This window comes from Notolabrus celidotus, chromosome 3, assembly GCF_009762535.1.
Source record: "Notolabrus celidotus isolate fNotCel1 chromosome 3, fNotCel1.pri, whole genome shotgun sequence".
NCBI lineage: Eukaryota > Metazoa > Chordata > Actinopteri > Labriformes > Labridae > Notolabrus > Notolabrus celidotus.
In genome coordinates, this window is record NC_048274.1 from 32,916,244 (window position 1) to 32,939,250 (window position 23,007).

Below are 23,007 nucleotides of genomic sequence, written 5' to 3' on the forward strand. Positions count from 1 at the left end.
CCAATCAAAACAAAGTTCTGCTGTGAGCAGAGCTGGGGCTGAGCACTGTGAGAGCTAAGCAGCGAAAGGAAAAAACTGGGAGCCGGCTCTCTCTCGATGCGAGCCGGCTCTTCTGTCTGTCAAGTTCCTCTGTTACTGCGAGGTGCATTCAGGGACCGTCGTAAAAGTGCAATACAGCCCCTATATTGTGTCCATGGCATGTTTAATTGAATCAAGAAAATCAAAATATCTTCATAGTGGCCACATCAAGAATGTTTTTTTTTTTACTTTTTAGCAGGGACAGGCTAAATCATTGAACTTCAGATATTACACAAAAGTGTTGTATTTATTGTTCTCTGTTTGAGTAATATCACTTGATCAAGCCTTTTCTAACATTCCATACTACAAAATAAGTAATAAACGTATGTATGATTCGTGCTGATATCGTATCGTATCGATATCGGTATCGGCCAAAACTCAAGGCTGCAATATCGGTATCGTATCGGAAGTAATAAAAAAAGTTGTATCGGGACACCCCTAGTTGCAGCCTGATTGCACAGAGGGAGAGTGACCACCATTAGCTGCAATTTGTTTGACTCACATTTGACTGGGGACCTTTGTTTTCTGCCATCTCTCCCTCCCTCTCCATATTCCCTATTCAGACTCTGTTGTAATAGAGAGTCACAAATGGCTAAATATACCAATGAAATAACAACAGATTGAAGAAAAGCAGTTGGTTTGATTACTAACTTTATAAAGGGGGTTGATACAGATTGAACCAGCAGTAAACTGAAAGAAATTTATAATACCTTAATTAAAAGTGATCCAATTTCCATATCCATAAAAAAGCGCAAAAGATTCCTAATTTATTTTGAAACTGAAAACAAAAAGGGAGAGAGTATTTGTAGTGAGGGGTCCAAAACTCTGGAATAATCTGCTCGAGGAGTTCAGGTCAGCTGAGTCATATAAATCTTAAAACATATTTTAATCAAAGAGCCTTCTCTGGTTTTACTGTAATTTTTATTCTTTCTTGAATTGAATTGTTTTAGATATTTATTTTGAAATACATTTATTTCCTTTGCTGTTCTGTTGAATGAATGTATGTAATTTCAAATCTGTAATGCTTTTATCATCTGCATTTTGCTGCCTCTGTAAAGCACTTTGTAACTCATAATTCAAGTGTATTATTATTATTATTATGATTGTTGTTGTTATTATTATTAGTTATTTATTATTATTATTATTATTATTATTATTATTATTATTATTATTATTATTATTATCTTTGTATACCTTTCCTTAGCTTCGAACATACCTCATTTAATTTATTGTACTCTGTCTCACACAAACTCCATTCTCTAGTCTTCCAAACTCTGGCTTGAAATCATAGATTTAAAAAAAAGCATCTGTCTAGTGATTGCATGTCCAGGAGGACCTCACAGGGATAATTTGTCATTGATATGATTTGAGTCATTGGCTGTTTACACTGTAAATTCCAAGGCAATGAAAGATATCACCAATGCATTACAATATTTAACTTCACTTTCTCAGTTGTTCAGTAGTCAGACCTTGGTTTGCCAGACAAGCCTTGGGTAGTTCCAAAACCACAACAATTGTGGATAAGAAAAAAAAGGAGGCTGGTAGAACAAACATAGTTATGTGGTCAGAGGGAACCACACACTGAGGCCATGTGGGACGTGAGGAGAGCTTGTTAAAGCACCCAGAATAATGCATGTGGAATTTCAGACACCAGTGTGTTTACTGATCCACAGACAACCTGTAACAGCTCACAGACCTGGCTCACTCATGAAGAGATTTCACAATTATGTTACCACATTTCTTGGATTATACCCTTCTTAAATTGATGACTGATTCTCCTATATTTGACTGTGTTACACAAAGACAAGCACTGATAGAACAAACTCATACTCTGTCTGACTTGCTATTATGGGACTGGAGTCTTGCATGAAAAAGCATGACAGAATTTTCTGAGAACCTGAATAATCAGCTTACATTGGAGTTAAGTAGGAACAGAGGGTGGTGGACTTGTGTTTGCTTTCCATTTTCAGTCCTGGCACAGATTCAGGCCACCTTGAAGAATCTGAAAACCATTATCCGGGACCGTTGGTCAAAAGTGCAGACTGTATAGGATATCACGGTGCTGTGCCTCACAGAGAGACAGAGTGATGAGGATGAAGATGGAGGGGGAGAAAGGAGAATGGGGAAGGGAGGTATCATGGATGAGATATCGTGCGAGAGGGGGAGAAATTGAGACTAACAGAAGTTCAACACGCCTTCCTGCGTAGACGGCTCAATTACAGCCAGCTCGCCTTGTCATTCATGTGGATGTGTTTGGTTTCACAGAAACAAAAGCATCCTCATAAAGTGATGTAATTCAGAGCGGCCGTGTGTCCATCTGAAGTTACCTTCATGCTTGTCTGACACACCACCTATTGCATGCAACAGCAGATTAGATATAGACAGGCCTGTAGACAGACCTTTCCCCCCTATTGTCTGCTCCACACGCAGGCACTGAACATGCATAGAGAAGGGTCACGCACACGAAGACAACATCAATCCCTCTCTCAGATGGCTCAGAGCAAGCTGCTGACTGATACCTCTTAAACGGAGCAAGCAATGACGATAGTCGTTTGTGAATGTAGGCCTGTGAGTGTGACCTGTTATGTGCCTCTTAAATGTGTGCTGTAGTTGGTTTTGTCCTCATAAAAGTGTGACTGTCAGGGTAACAGGTCAGACAATGCCACTGTGACTTCGTCATCCAGTTTTGCTGTAATGCTTTTCACACTTGAGATGTTGCAGCATATTTTTTCACACATTTTTATTGAATAATTTGTGGGCAAAAGATGAATACTAGGTCTAAAGTTGGCTTAAGATAACATTACAAATGAGTGTATGTGTGTGTGTGTGTGTGTGTGTGTGTGTGTGTGTGTGTGTGTGTGTGTGTGTGTGTGTCCTTTTCTGTATCTACATCCACTTTAGCTTTTATCAAAAGTCTCAGTAAGTCTCAATAAGGCACACAGAAAAAGTAAATATCTTATTTGTACCTGCCTTGTTCTTTATTCTTTATTAGGATCCCCATTAGCTTCCACCGTGGTGTTGCTCGTCTTTCTGGGCTCCATACAACAAAACTAAAATAAGAAAAGCAATTATTTAAACTCACACAGTATCCATAAAACAAAAATGCAATAGCAGCAAACTATAAAAATCAAAAATGAAAATGCAAAATAAATGAAGTATCTAAGCAAATAAACAATAAGTAGCATCAAACGACAAAATAATGTAAACAATAACAAAATTGCCACAAACACCTGGCACCAAAAATGTAGATAGTTAAAAATAAAAGTTCATAACAGTGATTGCATAGCAATGTCTATGAGAAATCATCTGTATGTGTTTTAGCTACCTTTTAAAATAAAATCAGTTTGTATCTGTCTTGTACCGTAGCATATCTCAGACAGAAGAAACTCTAAAGAGTGTTGAACACATATTGTATGTCTGTGTGACATGATATCTTGTGACCAACAGGGTTGTATCCATAATCTATAAAGCTCCATCACTAGGAAAAATTGGTTGTAGGTACTTTGTAGTGTCCCTATGATGGGTGATTTAAGGTCAGTTGTTTGGTGTAAAAAAAACAACAACCTAGTGTTTCTGTCTTTTATAAAGAAAACTAATGAGAAGAGTGAAAATAGTAAATAATATGCACAGGTGCTTCTCAACAAGTTAGAATATTGTAAAAATATCAATCCTCTGATCTGCAGGACATTGTTCAAGGATTCTCAAAGGAGGTTAAAGAATCTCAGGTTGATTTTAAGAGGTGAATTATCCCTCTTTAATGATAATTGAGTTGGGGGAATCTTTTAAAATATTAGACCATTAAATGAGCTCATCTTAAAGTAATCATCCCCCAACAGCAATCATGACAGATCCACAGCAGTCTACCTCTGCCTCTCACGCTAACACACTGAGGTCAGCCTCCTCTTCTGAAAAGAGACTTGCTTGTGGACAATTGAAGAACAACAAATTATCATGAGGTTGTAATACATTAATGAGAACAACAGGTTCAAAATCAAAAAGAACAAGCAGATTATGTGATTCAATCCCATAAATGAGGGACTTCACATCATACTTGAGAAGTGATGATTCCCTCCCTCCCAAAAAAGGCAAGTGCAGAGCAGTCTCCAATATGTTTTCTTTCTTTTTTTCATAGTTTGACCACCTGCAACTTGCATATGTCATGCTAGTGCCAGTTAAGACATAAAGTAAATTAAAAACAGACCTGCGCTTTGGGGTCTAGTGAGTCTAGTAAGGGGGACGTGTAATGGGAAAGCAGCACACTCCCCTCTGCACTGTACACAACAGTCATTAGGCAACCCATCTGCTCAGTGCTTGCATGCTAAGCTGTAATTTTCAGGCTCTGGTGTGTGTGTCTGTGTTTTTGTGTGTGTGAGAGGCCAGTGGTGGCGGGTTCGGAGTAGAAGAGATGCTTGTGCATGTGTATCTATTGTGTGTGTGAGTGTTTGTGTGTGTCTGCTATTATCTGGATGTCATCATAACCACAGAAATCAGGGCCTGATAGTATCTTCTCCACCCCCTTCTTCTATCCCCATCCAGAGTCACGAGAGCCGAGGGTCTCCTTTGACCACACACACTTGATGCACACACGTACACACAGAGACATATGCCGACACTGACACATAGACACTGCATCATGCTTCCACATTTTGTAGGTAAACATCTCCAGATTGGTGTGGCAGGATGGAATTCCCGCCTTTGTGGGAAATGTACCCAGAACCATTTGTAAACCCTCTTCTCCGCCGCCTCTTAACTCTTTACAGATTGTAAAACTCTGGATTTCTGTAGTAGGGTTACTGTGATGAGGTTCTCAACCCTTCTTTATGTGAGTCATGATGGACCAAAAAAAAAAAAGCGATCTTTTATTTAACCCAACAGATTTATCTCCCATGTGCTGAAACTTTACAGGTTTGGTCCATATATTCACACTCGCACACACACGCACACACACATACGCGCACACACACACACACACACACACACACACACACACACACACACACACACACACACACACACACACACACACACACACACACACACACAAAGCTATAGCCTGTTGCCTCTGTGTAAATATGTGGTCAGCAGACTTCAGCATAACACAGACAGTTTACATGTAGACAACACTGTGAATGTTACAGATTTATTGTATTGTGTGGTGTGTTATGCATTAAAGCCATGAGTTTACTCCAGGGGAAAAGTGTTTGCCTGTTTTCCCTTTAGAAGCTTAAGAATCTACAATCACATGAAGTATTGGCAGTCAGCCAGCTCTTACTTTAGTCATGGTTAAACCCGAGCCATATGCCTCATCTAAATCAGTAATAGATCCTGATATGTGCAGTAACATAAGTTTTATTATACTTAGCACAGGTCTTATGCTCTTAAATATAAAATGTTGTGGCAATCTGGTTTGAGTTCATTAAAACGTCTATCGGTATCTTAAACACTTGCCTCAGCCTGTCCCGTGAACTAAGCTCGTCTTCAGCTCGTCTTGTTCTCACTTTAACTATTCTCTAGACTTTTTAAAGATCTTTAACGACGTCTCTCTCCCTCATGTGAGACCACAGAAGAAGAAGAAAAGGCTGAACTATTTTTCTTCTTATTTTTTTTTTTACTTTTCTTCATTATTTACTTTCCTAAATGTTTTCAACTGCACCATCATCTGTGATTGTTCACACGTCTAATGTCTGCACATTTAATACAATTGTTACTTTCATGTGGGTTTCATCATAGTTCTAGTTTCATGTCTCTGTTAAGGATGATCTGTGATGATTGGACTTGTTTCTGTGAGTTAATATTTGCTTAATTCGAAGCTGTAAACAGTGTTAGCAGGTATGTGTGTCACCTTCGTGACCTTTGTGATGTTGTAAACGAGCAGCATTTCATCAAGTTTAGGAAATTGAGTATCAGCGATTAAGCCTTCTCTGGGGATGTCGTGCAACAGGGTGAGACACAACTAACATGGGAACACTGATGCACCAACAATAGACAGACACACACACAAGCTGTCTCAAACATAAACAGCACTAGAGAAGATAAATGGCCATCAATCCACACTATGATAAAGACGTTTCCTCCCACTGAAATGCCCTCTGTCTTTCCTAGAACTGTAATTTGTTGCTATTTAACACTGAGGGCACTTAGAGGCAAGATATGGAACATCAAAGTGATCTCTCAGCAAGGACCATGCTTCCATGCAATGGAAAGTTACTATTTGTGACTGGCTGTGGAAAATCTCCCATGCCAGTAGGAGACCACCAGTCTCAGCTCACAATATGGGCGACCCACTAATAGAGGAATAAACAAAGTAGACCCTAATGGATGAATGTGAGGGCTTTTGTTTGATCCAGGGGATGCTCATAGACTTTAGCTGGAGACTTGAGAGCCAACTGTGGCGACAACAGGTCAGACACACCTCTGCTATGTACACATAGCACTTTCAGACACTATAATATCGGTTTTAGGGCAATGTTACCTCACACAACTCTGCATGCAGCTTCAGCTCTTCTTCAAAACAAAACCTCAAGGTTTCTTTTACCTTCACCTTTTACAATTGTTTATTTACTTTCGGCTCAGAAGACAGGAGAGGAGTTTGCAACGTACAGGATTCTGTGAAATACTGTTGCATAAACATAGGATTGCATCATCTACTGCAAAACTAACACAGGATAAACCAACCATAAAGGTTATGTCTGAGGGGGTTTTGCAAAATAAATTATATGCATTACAAAGCTTTATTCACTCTTTGATATTCTACAGACACAAAATTATAAAACTACAATACAGCTTTTAAAAATATACCTTTTGGGTTTTTTTTCGACTTGATGCAGCTTTTTCTGGGAAAGAATGTTGATATAGTTGTTGTACCTTCAGTAGTATCTGGCTGCCTTCCCAAGCCTGGTGTTATCTCAATTTCAACTGAGCCACTGTAAGGACAGATGGCACAATAAAGCCATGACAGCTGAAAACAAGAATGGGATGACAAATAAGAGATAGAAAACCAAACTATAATTGTACATTGACGCGAAGAAAAGAAGACAATATCCACAGATCACAGGCATGCAAGGAACTTCCAGGAATAGGTTTGGTATTTGATCTATATTTACAGTATGTGGAAGCTGAAGACACATGCAAGCCTTTCAACAGGAGCAGAGTTATGTGCAAGCAGAGGTTTTATTACTCCACTTCTGACAAGCACTTTCACAGCTGTGGCTCCTCTGAGCTTGGCTTGTCAGTCAAGGGTGTAAATCACTCTGCTTACTCGGACAGGTCAGCAGCATGACAGCAGAAGGTGATTTCAACGCGATTGACTCGATCTGTGTAAACCGTCGTCCTGTCTGCTTGGAGGATTTGAGACTGTCTCTAGTTAATGAAAGCATCCTCTGTCTGACTTGTACTGTTTGTGGCCCTGTTGCTTTTCATGAACATAAAGTTGAAACCACCAATCCTGTAGCCCTAGCCTTGGCATTTGAAATATGTAAAAGCATCTAAATATACCCTGTCCCCTGGTTTGATTGTCTAAACTAAACTCAAGGGATGAGTGCAACAGAAGAGAGAAGTACAGAATGCAACAGACGGGGGGGTGCAGGAGATACAAAGGGTATTTATCAGGGTCCCATGCGCTCTTTATCCTGGACCCAACCTGAAACTTGTTCAGTAACACATGTTTGTATTTTCATCTGCAAAAGAGAATAATAAAACAGTGCAGCTTTTAGCTGTTAGCCTGCCATCCCATTCTCAGGGGAAAGTCACATCAGCAAGCGTGGGTGGGATATTCTGATGCTCTGTGCTGCAGGGAAAGCTTACACTGGCTGGACTGCGTGACTTGTTTGCAGTAATGAAACAACAATAAACTTATGCAAACTTCTCCCACACTCAAACAAGTAATATCATCATGAACTCTATAATTGTATGGAGAGGATTGCTCTGCAATTCAATAAGGAATTTCAGCAACAGGAACCACAGAAATGTCTGACTTCCAGTCTGTTACATTTTTGAATGAGTGACAGAAGGGGAGTCATCATTAAAGGAGTAGTTCAACATTATAAGAAGCATGCTTATTTGCAATAACTTTCTAGAGTCTTTTGCTGTCACAGTAACTGATTCTGGATATAAATAGATGTATGATATCCCACATAAAATTGTTCATATGTTGACATGTTGTATATTGCACAAATTAAACAAGCACAATACCCCATGTTATGAAGTGAGGTTAGAGGGGCCGTTCAGAATCCGCAACCTTTTGACAAAAGCAGTTTCCCCTGCTTTCTTTCTTCATGCTGCTTAAAGTTAGCTGTCTGTTGGTCCTGGTTATCTATTTATTTTACAGACATATAAGCTGACTTGGACAGGTTATGCTTTACTTTTTTTTCAATTCATTTTTTTAATGTCTGCTCCCCCTTTCTCCCTGCAGTTGGCACTTGATTGTCTTGAGCACTGTGTCCAAGCTAATACCTAACATAGAATGAAAGTTTTCACTGCAGTTTTCTAAAGGCCGTACATTTTCAATACACACAACTCAACAAATACCCCATCACCCTTGAACATTCAACCCACATACCCCACTCAAGGCAAAACCACACACATACCACAATATGCTAGCGTGTGAGGCAGCAGGGGTGCGTGTGGACTTGGCTGCAGTGGCTGTTTCAGCTCTTGGAAGTGGGATTTCATCTGTAATAACAGCCCCACTTGATGGAAGTTGTTGCATAAAATTGAGACACGCTCCTACATACCTTGTAAAAATGAAAACAGTATAAAAAAATTGAAAGAGAAAAACAAACCGGCTAGTCACGCATCTTGCACAAGTCGAGAAGTGAGAGCCGCTATGATGACCTCAGGGTAGGTTGTACAAGGTTGGCAACTGTGCCAGTTCGTAGGGTGTTTAACAGCATGTGCATGCAGAGGCACACATGATTAAGCAGGTGTGTATATTAGATCATAAACTTGAATATACTATGTATAAATTTCAATGCGTGTGGCTCCATACATTTGCGTGCATGTATGAGTAATGGTGTACAAGAGACTTGGCAGCAGTACAATGAGGTTTTGCACCCTTTTGTGAGCACTTAGTGGTGAGAGCCATTTGTGTTGAGTATACAAGCCACCAGCCTGCTGAGAGAGATACATGAGCTTTTGCTGCCAGATGCCATACTGGAGGTTTATAGAAGACTCTTGTTCGTGTATAAGGACCTGCCAGGATTAAGATTACATTAACTACATCAAGGTAGAAGGTTATGGATAAAACAACTTTTGGCAATGAAAAGTTAAGTGGCTTATTAAACAGTGTATCCATCAAAGCCAAGGGATCAACATCAAGGTTCTGTTTTTTTCAAATTAATCTTAAAAGGTTATCTAAAGGGTGAAGGGCTGCTTTGAGACATTTATAAGACTTAATACACACTCTCTGATGCCTAAATAATGTAGGTGGCATGGGGTTAATAATGATGTAATGGTAATAGTAATAGTAATAACAATGTAATTTGAATGAAATGCGTGTGTGTGTGTGTGTGTGTGTGTGTGTGTGTGTGTGTGTGTGTGTGTGCGTGCGTGCTTGTGTGCGTGCGTGCATGCGTGCGTGTGTGTGTGTGATGTAGCATCAGCCCACCACCCCTCTATAAACGCTCTCTATACAGATTATCGATGTGTTGACAGACCAGTCAGGCAGTGTTGATAACAGTGTATTTCAAGTATGTGTATCAAGTAGAAGCCTAATGCCATATAATTTGAAGAGGTAGTGTAGGCGCTGCAACAACAAATCAGGACACGTATGTGTCTTTTGTCTGAGACCCACAGCTTTTCTCACATTGTTGTTGCCAGCAAAGAGCTGCTCATTGATCAAGCCCTTGTAATGATGCAAACCTAGTGCAATTAATGAAATGCTGACAGATACAACACACACCACTGTTGCTAGAATGATGTATTGCACGTAAACAACAAATGGGTGTGCACTTACTGCATCACGTCATTGCAGTGTGTGCATACACACAAATAATTCGCCAGTTCAGGAAGGATTCAGAGCAATCGAAATATTTTGGTTTCTATGGGAAACCAGCAGACTGCCACAGCACAGCTTTACATAAGAGATGCAAGAACTCTGCCAGTGCACACATGAAAGAAAATATGGTAGAGGAAAGTTCATGTTCTATGACACATTTGTACACACACTTGTACAAGTAATATTACTCAGGACATACTTACTGCTTAGTTGAAGTTATAACTCATCCTGTGACTAGTATTAGTGTTTGTGATTCATATCTGGATATTGTAAATATTATGGCCAAACTGACTGCATAGGATGACGGGCAGACTTTTTAGTCCACACTCATACATTTTTTAAAATAAACTTATGACACATAACTTGATGACACATGGGCTGATTGCGTACATTTTCAGAACAGGAATGTCATTTCTCCAGAAATGAAATCTTCACAGGGTTCAATGTTGAATGACCCCCCGAGTGAAGGAAAGAGGCCAGTGAGAGATGTGACGCTGCCAGTGGTCTCTCTCTCTCTCTCTCTCTCTCTGGCAGCCAACACTGTTGAGAGAACAGTCACGAAATCCATTTCACATGAGCCTGATTCACAGGGCTGACCAAAATTTGACAAGCACAGTTCATGAAATGTCTGCAGTAGTGGATATTTGAAAAGTATATTCCTTCAGATTCACCGACCAGCCACAACATTATGACCACTGACAGGTGAGGTGAATAACATTGATAATCTCCTCACGGTGGCACCTGTCCGTATGGAATGCGATAGGCAGGTGGTGAAAATTTTGTTCTTGAAGTTGATGCGTTGGAAGTAGGGTTGCAAAATTCTGGGAAATTTTCAAAGTTGGAAACTTTCCATGGGAATTACCGGGATTTTTGGGAATAACCTGGAATTTATGGGAATAAACTGGAATTTATGGGAATAAACTGCAATAAACCAGGAATTCACTAAATTGAAGGTTGGCTCTTAATAGGGAACTTAAATATAGTTGGCTAAAATATATTTTATCATAATCCTGACTAAAACAACCAAATTTCCTGCAAGTACAGCCGAATATCTTTGCTATTCCTCAATCACATGCACATAGCACACTGCTTACTGCAGGGCTATTGAGACCACGCCCCCTACATGCACTGTACATTCCTCTATCACATGCACAGATGATTTCTATTTTTCATGGATGTCTGCTTATAACAAAACAAATATTTATGCTTGGATATGATACCTTTCCATTAAATTACCCTCAATTCCCAGTTAATTCCCATAAATTCCCATGGAAAGTTTCCAATTTTGAATATTTCCAAAAATTCCCCAGCTTAACTTCCCATGGAAATATACCGGAAACTTTCGGAAAATTATCCACCCCTTTGCAAACCTGGTTGGAAGTAGGAAAAGTGTGAGGCTAAGGATGTGAGCGACTTTGACAGGGACCAAACTGTGATGGTTAGTCAACTCAGTCAGAGAATCTCCAAAACTGCTCAAACTGCTGAAAAAGATAATGCAGGTTCTGCTATAAAGGTGTCAGAACAAAGTGCATCACAGTTTTGTTGTGTATGGGGCTAGGTGGCTGCAGAGTGGTCAGGGTGCCCATGCTGACCCCTGTCCACCACTGAAAGTGCTTACAATGGACACATGAGCATCAGAGCTGGAACACGGAGCAATCCAAAAAGGTGGCATGGAGGAACACGACAAGAGTTCAGGGTGTTGACATGTCCAGCAAAATTTCCCAGACCTCAGTCAAGTCAAGCATCTAGGGGGTTTAATGGACAACCAAGTCCAGAGGCCCCACCTGACAACTTCAAGGACTTAAAGGATCTGCTGCTAATGTCTTAGGGCCAGATACCACATCACACCTTCAGAGGTCTAGTGGAGTCCAAGTCTCCTCAGGTCAGGCCATTTTGGATTTTGCGTGGGGGGCCCACACAATATCAAGCAGATGGATATAATGTTATGGCTGATCAGTGTATTTCTGATGTACACACAATTTCAAAGTACTTTTGTACAAATAATACTACTCTATCCTGTGCTGATATACTAGTTAATTCTGTTTAATTTTAATGTTATCAGCTGCAAAAAAAATAGCTTATCATTAACTCTTCCACAGATTAATGGTTGTACACTGGCTCTGTCAAAATAAACAAATTAATGTGTTTAGGTATCCAGAATAATAAGACAAATATATGAAATAGGTATATTGAATATAACCTATTTATAAAATGAACATTCTGTGAAAAGTTTTTTCTTTAGTGAGAGATCTAAGTTCTTTGTCTTTATCACCACTACATTAAATAAACAAACATTTTGGTTTAGCCTCACTAGTCTTCTCTTGTCATCCTGTTTTGGATTAGGTAAAAACTTTCTCCTTTCAAATGAACCCGGTGAACTTAGGGTACATTTCATTGTGATTGTGATGTGGTGGTTGAGTTTGTTTGTGTGTGTGGTGTTCTTCTTTGGTCACTGCATGGGATCTCCCTTCTATGTTTATAGCAGCTGACATTGGTACAACAAAGACTCTTAAGTCACTAATTGCTACATGGGTAGTCAAGTCATATATTGAAGTGTATATTTTCCTCATCTTTGATTCAACATGTTCTTTTTTTTCTAAATATTAATAATATGTCTTAAGCATCTGATATATGTGGTTTCTACTTACAAAAAAGGAGCAGTAAAAAAACTGCTTTTCAAATATATCACATCATTAAAATCAGCCTTTGAACAAACATGAGCATCAAAAATATATAAAAAAAAAAAAAGTACAATATGTATAATGGAGCAGATGCCTCTTGTCATTGTTATATCAATATTATATTATTACAATATTATATTATTATTGTGTACTACAACTTAGTCATATATTATATACCCATATTAATTTGTTATATTGCTTAATCTGGCATTACCAATCATAATTACACCATGTCAACCTGTCACTATTGAAACATTTTTAATAATGCTTGTAATTACTGCTATTTAATCCATTTGTAACATTTGTATTTATCTTAATTCCATTTGTAACATTGTATATGTTTAAATTGTATTCTATCTTTATTTATAAATATATATATTTATTAATTTTTTTAACTCATTTTATTTTTACTAATTGGAACTTTTTCTTGATTGTACTTTTGTCTGGGTTGCTGCAACAACTGAATGATTAACACCATTTTTTTGGCTTTATATTTCATGACTTTTCCGAATTTAACAGGGACAACTGGGAAAACGTAAAATTAAAATGTTGATATGTTCCAATTTCCTGTGAAAAAAAATTACTCATCGGTGTCCCTTGAGGTCAATTTGACCCCAGGCTTTTTTAGCTGTATATAACATAAGAAATATCAACATTTTACACACATTTGTTTTGGATGATATTGAGGTCACTATAATCAAGGACACTTCCGCATGTGACTACAGGAGCTGGGTTCGAACCGCCAATCTTCAGATTGAGATATAATATTTGCGGCCACCACGTCTCTAAAGACATTCAGTGATGAGTCCTGTGTCATACGTTCTGATGACATAGAAACAAGGCAGGGCCGACGAGAGCTTGACAAAGTCGCAGCAGTTTGATGTTCTGTGTTACAAATAAAGTCCTTCTAAATGCTTCAAATTGTGTTAATGCTTGAAATATATTTCATTTAACGGCTATTTAAGTAGTCAACAAAGAATCATAAAGTACCTGACACATAAACCTGGGTAACAATCAGTTTCTGGAGGTATAAATTGCTGGGGTCAAATTGACATCCCCAATGATAAAAGATGTTAGTAACTTTGAGGGTAACAGGAGGGTTAAAGTGTAACATTATTCATGTGTCTCAGGTGATCCAACAGCTCCATCTATGGACGGACTCAGGCCGGTGCTTCGTGCCACCCTGACACACCACCTCACCATCGCTGCAAAACACAGGCCGGGCTGCTGTCTGTCTCTGAACTAGAGCGAGGAAGAGCAACACGATGTCGGACATGGAGGACGATTTCATGTGCGACGATGAAGAAGATTACGACCTGGTATTTACACCTGAAGTTATTCTCCCTGCTCTCACATATTGAGCGTGTGTCCGCCAACAGTGAGAGCCGACAGAACAGGCTAGCTAATGTTAGCTGTGTAGTTAGCCTGCTGGCTAACACCAAGCTGACAGCGGATCACTAACATTAGCTCCTTGTGTAGCTTAAGATTGTTGGGTTTGGGGTACTCTGTAGCTTGCTTATGTATATGGATGTTATCTATGTTGGATAGCAAGCTTTCAGCTTCCATCGGCTCTGTATTCTTTAGCACGAAAGGCGAACCGGCCGGCTAGTTAGCAAGCTGTGGCTAACGTAACGTTAGCTCCAGACTCATGTCTGCAGACTTAAACTCGGAGCTTACTGCTATACTCACCTCTGCTCTAGCTAGTTAAGAGCTTCTGATATGTTGTACCCACTAAGGTATGTGTGTTTTAACTTATCTTTGACATGTTTGTTTGCTTGAATTAAGGAATACTCAGAAGACAGTAATTCAGAGCCAAATGTGGACCTGGAGAACCAGTACTACAACTCCAAAGCCCTGAAGGAGGATGATCCCAAAGCAGCACTTAGCAGTTTCCAGAAGGTGGAGTTGCACTCCTTAAGAAGTATCTGTTTTGTGTGTACAGTGGTGGACAAAGAATTCAGCTTCGTTACTTAAATCAAAGTAAAGATATTCCAGGTCAGATTATTAATTGAGTTAAAGTACTGGAGTACTTGCTTTTAAAAATACTGAAGTACTCAAAGTACTTCTTAAAATATCTCAAAACATTGTATTTTCACAATACATAAGTGCAGTAAATAATACATGGGAGTACATTCTTTTACATCATGTTTATTTAGAAACCATTATTTGAAATCTCTAAAAACTATACCATGGAATAAAAACAGAAACTAAGTTACTCCAAGCACAGACAACTTAGTTTGAAATGTTCATCTGGAATGAAACAAATGTTATGTAGCTCAACACGCTTTCTCAGGTTGGACAATGAATGTTTGTATGTTTGGGCAGAGTGGGAAACAGGGAGAACATTTCAAACGATACATATCACTCTTCATTTCAAAAACCTCTAACACGGGCTGAAGATATGGCCATGGGTGCTCAGGTGGAGAATTATAGCCATCATTACCACCTCTACATGAACTGCCTGATCTGAGTGATATTTGCTCTGTGTTTGCTCCACGTTCAGCCATGGAGACGCACGATATACAGGTACGACTAAACCACTGAGACAAACAGAACTACACAAACACATTTTCAGAGAAGAGAAGGAAATTCATGAGCTGAAGCAAAAGCAAAAGTAGTGAGTAACTAAAGCATTGATAGAAATGTAGTGGAGTAAAAAGTACAATAATTGTCTTCTGAATGTAGTGGAGTAAAAGTAATGCATTCCCATTAAAAATAATACTCAAGTAAAGATACTCAAAAAAATTACTTTAGTACAGTACTCAAGTAAATTTACTCTTTTACTGTCCACCACTGTGTGTAGATGTGTGGTTATCTCATTAATTCAAAAGCATAACAACTACAAATGTCTTTTGGTTTGATTATTGTTTAGGTGTTGGAACTTGAAGGAGAGAAAGGAGAATGGGGATTCAAAGCACTGAAACAGATGATCAAAATCAACTTCAAGCTGGTATGCACAGTAAGACATACTACATTTAATAACCACCCATCCTAAAGACATGCATTGGATTGAGTTTTTATTTTCTGTGTCTCAACCTCTGTAGACCAACTTTCCAGAGATGATGAACAGGTACAAACAGCTCCTCACATACATCAGAAGTGCTGTCACCAGGAACTACTCAGAGAAGTCAATCAACTCCATACTGGACTATATTTCTACCTCCAAACAGGTATGAACGGAGAAAAAGAGGCAGACGAAAAACAACTAAGAGATACACATTTCATCAACTTCGCAACACTAGATGTTGTTAATCTGCATTTTTATTAAATGTCTGTCTCCTGTTACAAGATGGACTTGCTACAGGAGTTCTATGAAACCACACTGGAGGCTTTGAAAGACGCAAAAAACGACAGACTATGGTTCAAAACTAACACAAAGGTGTGCACAGTTCTAACAGTTTCAAGGTTGTATGGCATTATCATGTAATGGTGCAACATGCGCTTATACTTGCTCTTTTTCCTTTTCCCCTGTTGCAGTTGGGTAAACTGTACTTGGAGAGGGAAGAGTATGGGAAACTGCAAAAGATACTAAGGCAACTACACCAGTCATGTCAGGTACTTGAGTCATACATGACAAGCCGTTAGCAGTATCATTATCATTTTAAGAGATCAATTACATATTCTGTAGAAAAAGCTCTTTCAAAAAATGTATATAAACTGTTTTGATAAGGTAGAAAATGTTATTTGTAATTGTGTGTTTGTAGTTGTGTGTGTTTAATAATCAAAATAATTGGGGAATCTACCATCTTATGTTAACTACAGACAGATGATGGAGAGGATGACCTGAAGAAAGGCACACAGCTGTTGGAGATCTATGCTTTGGAGATCCAGATGTACACAGCACAAAAAAACAACAAGAAATTGAAAGCCCTCTATGAGCAGTCACTTCATATTAAATCTGCCATTCCTCACCCGCTCATTATGGGAGTAATCAGAGGTATGATTGTGTATATACCTCATTTTTAATAAAATTGTTCTTTAGGTCTCTGTTAAGCAAAATTGTCACTGTGTGCTGTTGATGCTGTTTGCTGAATAACCTGTGCTTGTTTGCTCCCGACCAGAGTGTGGTGGGAAGATGCATTTGAGAGAAGGCGAGTTTGAGAAAGCTCACACAGATTTCTTTGAGGCCTTTAAAAATTATGACGAGTCCGGAAGCCCCAGAAGGACAACATGCCTGAAGTACCTGGTCCTAGCTAACATGCTAATGAAGTCAGGAATAAACCCTTTTGACTCTCAAGAGGTATGACATTCATTTTTATTGTTTGAAAGATTTGCTACCTATATAATTCCATATATACCGTGTGTAAAAATGCAATGCACAGGCCAACAGACAGAGACTCTTGGTTGCTGTTACCTTCTTCACAATGTCTTCACAGCCAGAATGTGCGTGTTTTCTTTATGCTATTTCTCTTTTTGTTTTCTTTTCAAAGGCCAAACCTTACAAAAATGACCCTGAGATCCTAGCAATGACTAACTTAGTAAGGTAAGAACGCATTTATGTTGTAATTACATTTTTTGGTGTATTTGTTTACAACAAAGTTGTATTTCTTGTTCCAAAGCACAAAGGGATTTTCAAGTGACTTACTCTTATGATATTCTACATACCAGATGTATTCTTAGATCTGCACTTTATGACTGCCACAGCTTCACTGAACAGTGCAATTTGTCAATCAGCAAAAGCAGTGAGACCTCTTTGATAATTCTGAGTTGCAAATTCAACTGTACTGCTAATTTGCAAGAGGGGCGAATACTTGGTGCATACTTTGTGGTTCTATTCAAATTTTTAAATATTAGTATTATGCAATATGGTTTAACTGTTGATTTGTAATCTGTCTTATCACTGCATTACTGTCCAGTTCAGCCTGTTGTGTCTGTCAGACCAGGCTCTTAATCAGCAGGGAAGCTACAACCTTTATGGGTTAATGCCAGTATGCCAGTGTGAGGATCTTTAAAAAGTGGAAAAAGGAAAGAAGTGATTCCCTATAATTGTCATCTGTCCCCAACACAAACTCATTAAATGCCATAATGAATTTCCGTGAACCCAACTCTTATTCAAGAGCACTTTAGGTGTGTTCTGAATTTCCTCAGCATTGCAGGCATGGTGCATTTGACTTTCCCCCTTCATATCTGAAGTTAGTGATGAAATTGTTTGTTGCCAAAACTGTAAAGACAGAGCGCTAGTAGGAAAACACTGGCATCATGTTTTAGGTGGATAGTTATCTCTTGGACTCAGCTTGCCGTACTTCATGGTACTATGTCGGCGTTTCAGTGTCCCTTTCCCTATGACCCAATTTCTTGTGTGAAGTGTGTCACATCTTTCAACGGTTTCCGAATATTTCTCTTACATGCAAAGTTATAAATTAACAAAATATAATTGGTATTAATATAATTTATACCAGCTTCTAAAGTAGTGCCATGCAAACTTTACTGTGAATTCCATTGTATTGGTATTAAAGCTGGGGTTGGTAGTCAGATTTAGATACACTTTTTGTTATACTGGTTAAAATGATCTTTATGTCCCGATGGCAATCAATACATAATGTGTTCTTAAAAAAGCCGCTATCTACAGCCGGAGTAAACCTGGGAAAACACCAACCAAGACGGAGTCCTGAGGAAATGCTACATTCAAATTCATGCTAGTTTTCTGTCGCTACCAACCCTAGCTTTCTATTTCCCTCCTCAAGCCTAAAGTTATCTTTTTCTTCCTTGTTTTTTCTCTTTTGTCTTCGTATTTATATAAATATCATTCACTTCTTTAAATTGCTCCAGAGTTGTGCTTGTATTTAATATTGTTATTGCATAAACAAGAAACTAGGAAATCACACCCAAAACTGTCATATGAATAGTGTTTACAAAAAGTCTTATATTTTGGAAGTAGATTGACAACTATCAGGATGAGGGGTTTGTGTGTTCGTCACAGTGACACAATGTATATCATAATATAACACTCACTGTTCTTTCTTCCAGCGCCTACCAGAACAATGACATCACTGAATTTGAGAAAATCTTGAAAACAAATCACAGTAACATAATGGACGACCCGTTCATTAGAGAGCACATAGAGGGTGAGTGGTCAACGTGACTGTGGTCCACATGCTCCATAGATGGAGAAACATTGTCTTTTTTTCTTCTTCTCTTTTTTCAAGTGAAGCTGATCATGTGATGTTGTGTTGCAGAGCTCCTGCGGAACATTAGAACTCAAGTACTTATCAAACTCATCAAACCGTACACAAGAATACACATCCCCTTCATTTCTAAGGTAAGTCAGTGAATCAAAAAGAGCTGACTTGTGTTGTGGCTTTGTCTGCTGTCCTTTCCTGCTGGCCTTGTGACCGAATAATTTAAATAAATTTTAACCTTTCTGTGGTGAAATCTGGTATATTATGTAAATTACATTAACCTTGAGTCTTTGTTGATAAATGTTCAAAAGCATTTATATAAGACAAGGAAATCATGTTTCTGCATGAAAATCAGCTGTAAATAACTATCAAATACACACGTTATTAGTAACACTGTCTTCAGACCACTGTGATGCTAATTTGAGTTTCATGCTACTCTTTTTTTGTCTTGTAAACGTACTTGCCTAAAAATGACAAACAAGAAGAGGAGCTTAAAGACAGTGTTAAGAAAAGGAAGTAGCTGTGGTATTTTCTCACGTCACATTCAGATGACAGCCATGACTTGTGCTTACACTTTGTATCGTGAATGTTTTTGTAACCCTGTCAGTTTAAATAGCAGCATGATGGATTTGCTTCATAGGTTTTTGGCATAACGCCAGTCAAAATATATGCTAGTATTAGTACCGATGATTGTGAATGCTTTGAAAGATAATGAACCACATCTTCCTCTACAGATGCAAGTGTGGGTCTTGATTGTTTCCTTTATGTTTCAGGAGCTGAACATTGATGTGTGTGATGTGGAGAGTTTGCTGGTGCAGTGTATCTTGGACAAGTAAGTTTCTCTCTCACGTGTCTCTTAAGAAGTCAAAGGGAAAAAATGTTCCTGTAAATGAATATAGTTCCTCATAGTTTGCATATTTCTGCCCTTGAGAGAATCGGGTGGCATGAATTCACAGTTGCTTTATTTATTTTCATTCTGTAGTTATGATATGCTATTTATAGCCTTGCAACCCAGCTGTACTGGCTGTCTGACACAAATAACTTAGCAGCAGGTGAAAACATTAGCTGACTCTGATATGCCCATTACTCATTGTTGCCAATTTGCTCTGAAATGGTTTGTTTTTCTCAATGTTTTTAATTAAATCCATTGATTTGAAAAGACGGGTAATTTTTAAAAACACCTTATTTTCCTGTGATTGAATAGAGACTCATTTAATGAAACAAATGAAGGTTAAATATTTCAAGGAGATTAGTTACTGAGTACTCACACGACATACGCTAAAAACTTTTAGCATTTCAAATTTAACTTTGTGTGTGACAACAATGTGTGGTCTTTGGCCCAAACACTGTACAAAACATGGATGTAGTCTCAGTGACGTCACCATTTTAGTTCTGTTCATGTGTTTATTTGGATCCCACATAGCTTCTCCCAAGGTAGCAACTACTCTTCCTGGGGAGGTCCATTTATGCAAACATGACATTACAGTCCACAAAGATTACATAAAGAAAAGTCCTAGGATTTATTATTTTCTAATTACATTTTCTTGAAGCTGAGTTTTGAACCCCATTGGTGATGGTTGACACACTGGGAATACTGACTCAACCTAACTTTTGATCGACATATTGGGAGGAAACGAGGTGGAGTTGAGGCGGGCCTTCAGCCTCTTCAGTAACAGCTACAATATGTGCACCTGGCAGCTAAACCAGCTGTGCCCCTAATTATGCAAAACTAACAATAATATCTTAAAAATGAATAAGTTGTTAAAAAAAAAAAAAAGGTTGATTCCCCATACAGTGGGTACGATAGAGAAATGTTATTCTGACAAATTGCTTTTTAGAACCAGGCTTGTTTATTTTTGCTATAAAGTTGGGGTTTTGGAGTTGGTGTGTTTGTGACTTCTGGGGCTTTTGCAGCCAGCCTCAAGTGAACACTAGAGAATCTGCAGTTTTTAACACTGTCACATTGGCTTCATTTCTGAAGACGGGAGATTGCTGCTTAGTTTAGACTTGTAGGGACTGACAAATGTTGTCAAAAACACGTTTGAATTTATTTTGCATTGCGAAATGTGTAGACCTTCTGCTTATTCTTGTAATCTTTTTCCCAGCACGATCCACGGACGGATTGACCAAGTCAACCAGCTACTAGAACTGGATTACCAGAAGAGAGGAGGGGCCCGCTACACAGCTTTAGACAAATGGACAAATCAGCTGAACACTCTCAACCAAGCCATTGTTAGCAAGCTCACATGATGGCATGTAAAATCAAGAGACAAGGAAAATGGCATGTTTTAATACATCCATAAAGTATGCTACTGTGCTTCTTCAAGTATATCCTCTGAGTCAAGATACACGGCACAGGTTTTGAGAATGCCACCAATTTCAAGACGACACCAGGAACCCTGAGAACGTGTTCAGAGTGTGATGTTTTGTCGTGATGAGAGGAAATCACTGACACTTATTTTTTTCATGTTCCTGATTGGCAGATCCTTCCATGTGCAACACAAAAATGCTTCAGTTGTTAAAAAAAGTCCAAATGTGTATGAAAACTTGTACACAGTATTTTAATGTATACTGTTGCCTGTTGGTAATAAACAGATTTCTCTCAGCACTATAAGGATTCAGCTGCCTTTGACTGGCTACAAAGTTTTAACTGTGTGACGGGATACACGTCAAATAAAATGTTTTTAACTGTCATAAAAGAGACACAAGGAAATCTTTATTTCATTACAGTTTGAATATATTTCTATGCACACACAGGGGCGTTGCCAGGAATTCAGGGCCCCCCTGAAAAGATATCTCAGTGGGTCTCATCACCACAGCCAACCCTACAAAATATAACATTGCTGCTATAATGCTGGTTTATTTGCATTATATAAAAATGTATGTTTAAAACTATCCATGTTAACTAACTCAAATCTAAGCTACATATCAATATTATTTATTTTACAATTTCTCCAAATGTAACTGAACAATATTGACCTTAAGACTGTCCACTTCTTTAAACAAGATTATTTGAAGCCAAGTGACTTGTTGAATAACAAGGGGGCATTATTTGGTTTAATCTAACCTCATGAAGTCAAATAAAACTCTAAAAACCTACAGTCTACTTTCACTCAGATTCAGCCACACTTGATGCTATGAAAATATGACTATTCCTCACTTTTGTACGGTGGTCCTGAAGTACAAAACAAATTAAAAAATCAAACACTTTTCAAAGTTGGAGACAAATTTACAATTTGGAAAACATTTTGACATTTTATAAAACAAAATTACATCAGCAAAACACTTTTACAAATGCCAAAACAAATTTACAAAAGATGAAACACTTTTACAAAGTTGGAGACAATTTTACAAACAACGGAACACTTTCAACATTAAGTCTGACTCCTTAGCCTGACTGTTGAGCCTGAGGCTATGTGGTCTGAGGCTGTTTCATCTGAATTATGATACATGATGAAGGTTTTGTGGAGATATGACGGAGCTTTTACAGAGAAATTATGCTTTTTCTCCTGAGGTCTGACACCTCTCTCTGAGACTTGAGGATGTCCTAATATGTCCATCTCTGTTTGGTTTCTCTCCATCAAAACAAACTAAATGACCCCTCACTCCATCACTCCCGGATCACTTCCGGTATTTGGTACATTCCCTTTCCGTAAAAATGAAATTTTAATTTGTTTCAGAAATGGTAAAAGTGTTTCATCTTTTGTAAATTTGTTTTCTTAAATGTAAATTTGTTTTGGCCTTGGTTAAAGTGTTTTGCTAATGAAATTTTGTTTGATAAAATGTAAAAATGTTTTCTAAAATGTAAATTTGTCTACAAATTTGTACAAGTGTTTCATCTTTTGTAAATTTGATTTGTCCTTCAGGGCCACCATACTTTAGGCATGAGATGCCTATCTCAGAGCTGGAGATGAATTCCATTAAAGGAATTCTGAATGTTTGTTTATTTATTCAGACAATTTTATTGATCTTATTGCAGTTATAACAAAACATTAGAAAAGCGTAGTAGAAAACACATTTTATTTCAGGCCCATTAAGGGCCCCCCTCCCCACTTGGGCACTAGGTAGTCAGTCCCACCCTGGTCCCACCTTCCCCCCACTACGACGCCCCTGTGCACACATGACGCACTACAGT

At 38.4% G+C, this 23,007-nt stretch overlaps 1 protein-coding gene across 4 annotated transcripts in view; it reads left to right on the plus strand.

Moving 5' to 3' along the window:
* cops2 (COP9 signalosome subunit 2) overlaps positions 1-21,575 on the plus strand; it is a 55,379-nt gene extending 33,804 nt beyond the window's left edge. For 3 of the 4 annotated variants that reach the window (XM_034679761.1, XM_034679759.1, XM_034679760.1), the window contains 13 exons: positions 13,884-14,072; positions 14,539-14,652; positions 15,626-15,703; positions 15,798-15,923; positions 16,043-16,132; positions 16,231-16,308; positions 16,516-16,690; positions 16,815-16,993; positions 17,184-17,236; positions 18,721-18,818; positions 18,930-19,012; positions 19,646-19,704; positions 20,978-21,575. In XM_034679761.1, coding sequence (XP_034535652.1) covers positions 14,019-14,072; positions 14,539-14,652; positions 15,626-15,703; positions 15,798-15,923; positions 16,043-16,132; positions 16,231-16,308; positions 16,516-16,690; positions 16,815-16,993; positions 17,184-17,236; positions 18,721-18,818; positions 18,930-19,012; positions 19,646-19,704; positions 20,978-21,122 — 1,332 coding nt within the window. In that variant the 5' untranslated portion in view covers positions 13,884-14,018 and the 3' untranslated portion in view covers positions 21,123-21,575. Of the gene's footprint in view, positions 1-13,681; positions 13,781-13,883; positions 14,073-14,538; positions 14,653-15,625; positions 15,704-15,797; positions 15,924-16,042; positions 16,133-16,230; positions 16,309-16,515; positions 16,691-16,814; positions 16,994-17,183; positions 17,237-18,720; positions 18,819-18,929; positions 19,013-19,645; positions 19,705-20,977 lie in introns of those variants that run through there. The other variant, XM_034679762.1, reaches the window with a different exon arrangement.
* The last annotated feature ends 1,432 nt before the right edge of the window (positions 21,576-23,007 follow it).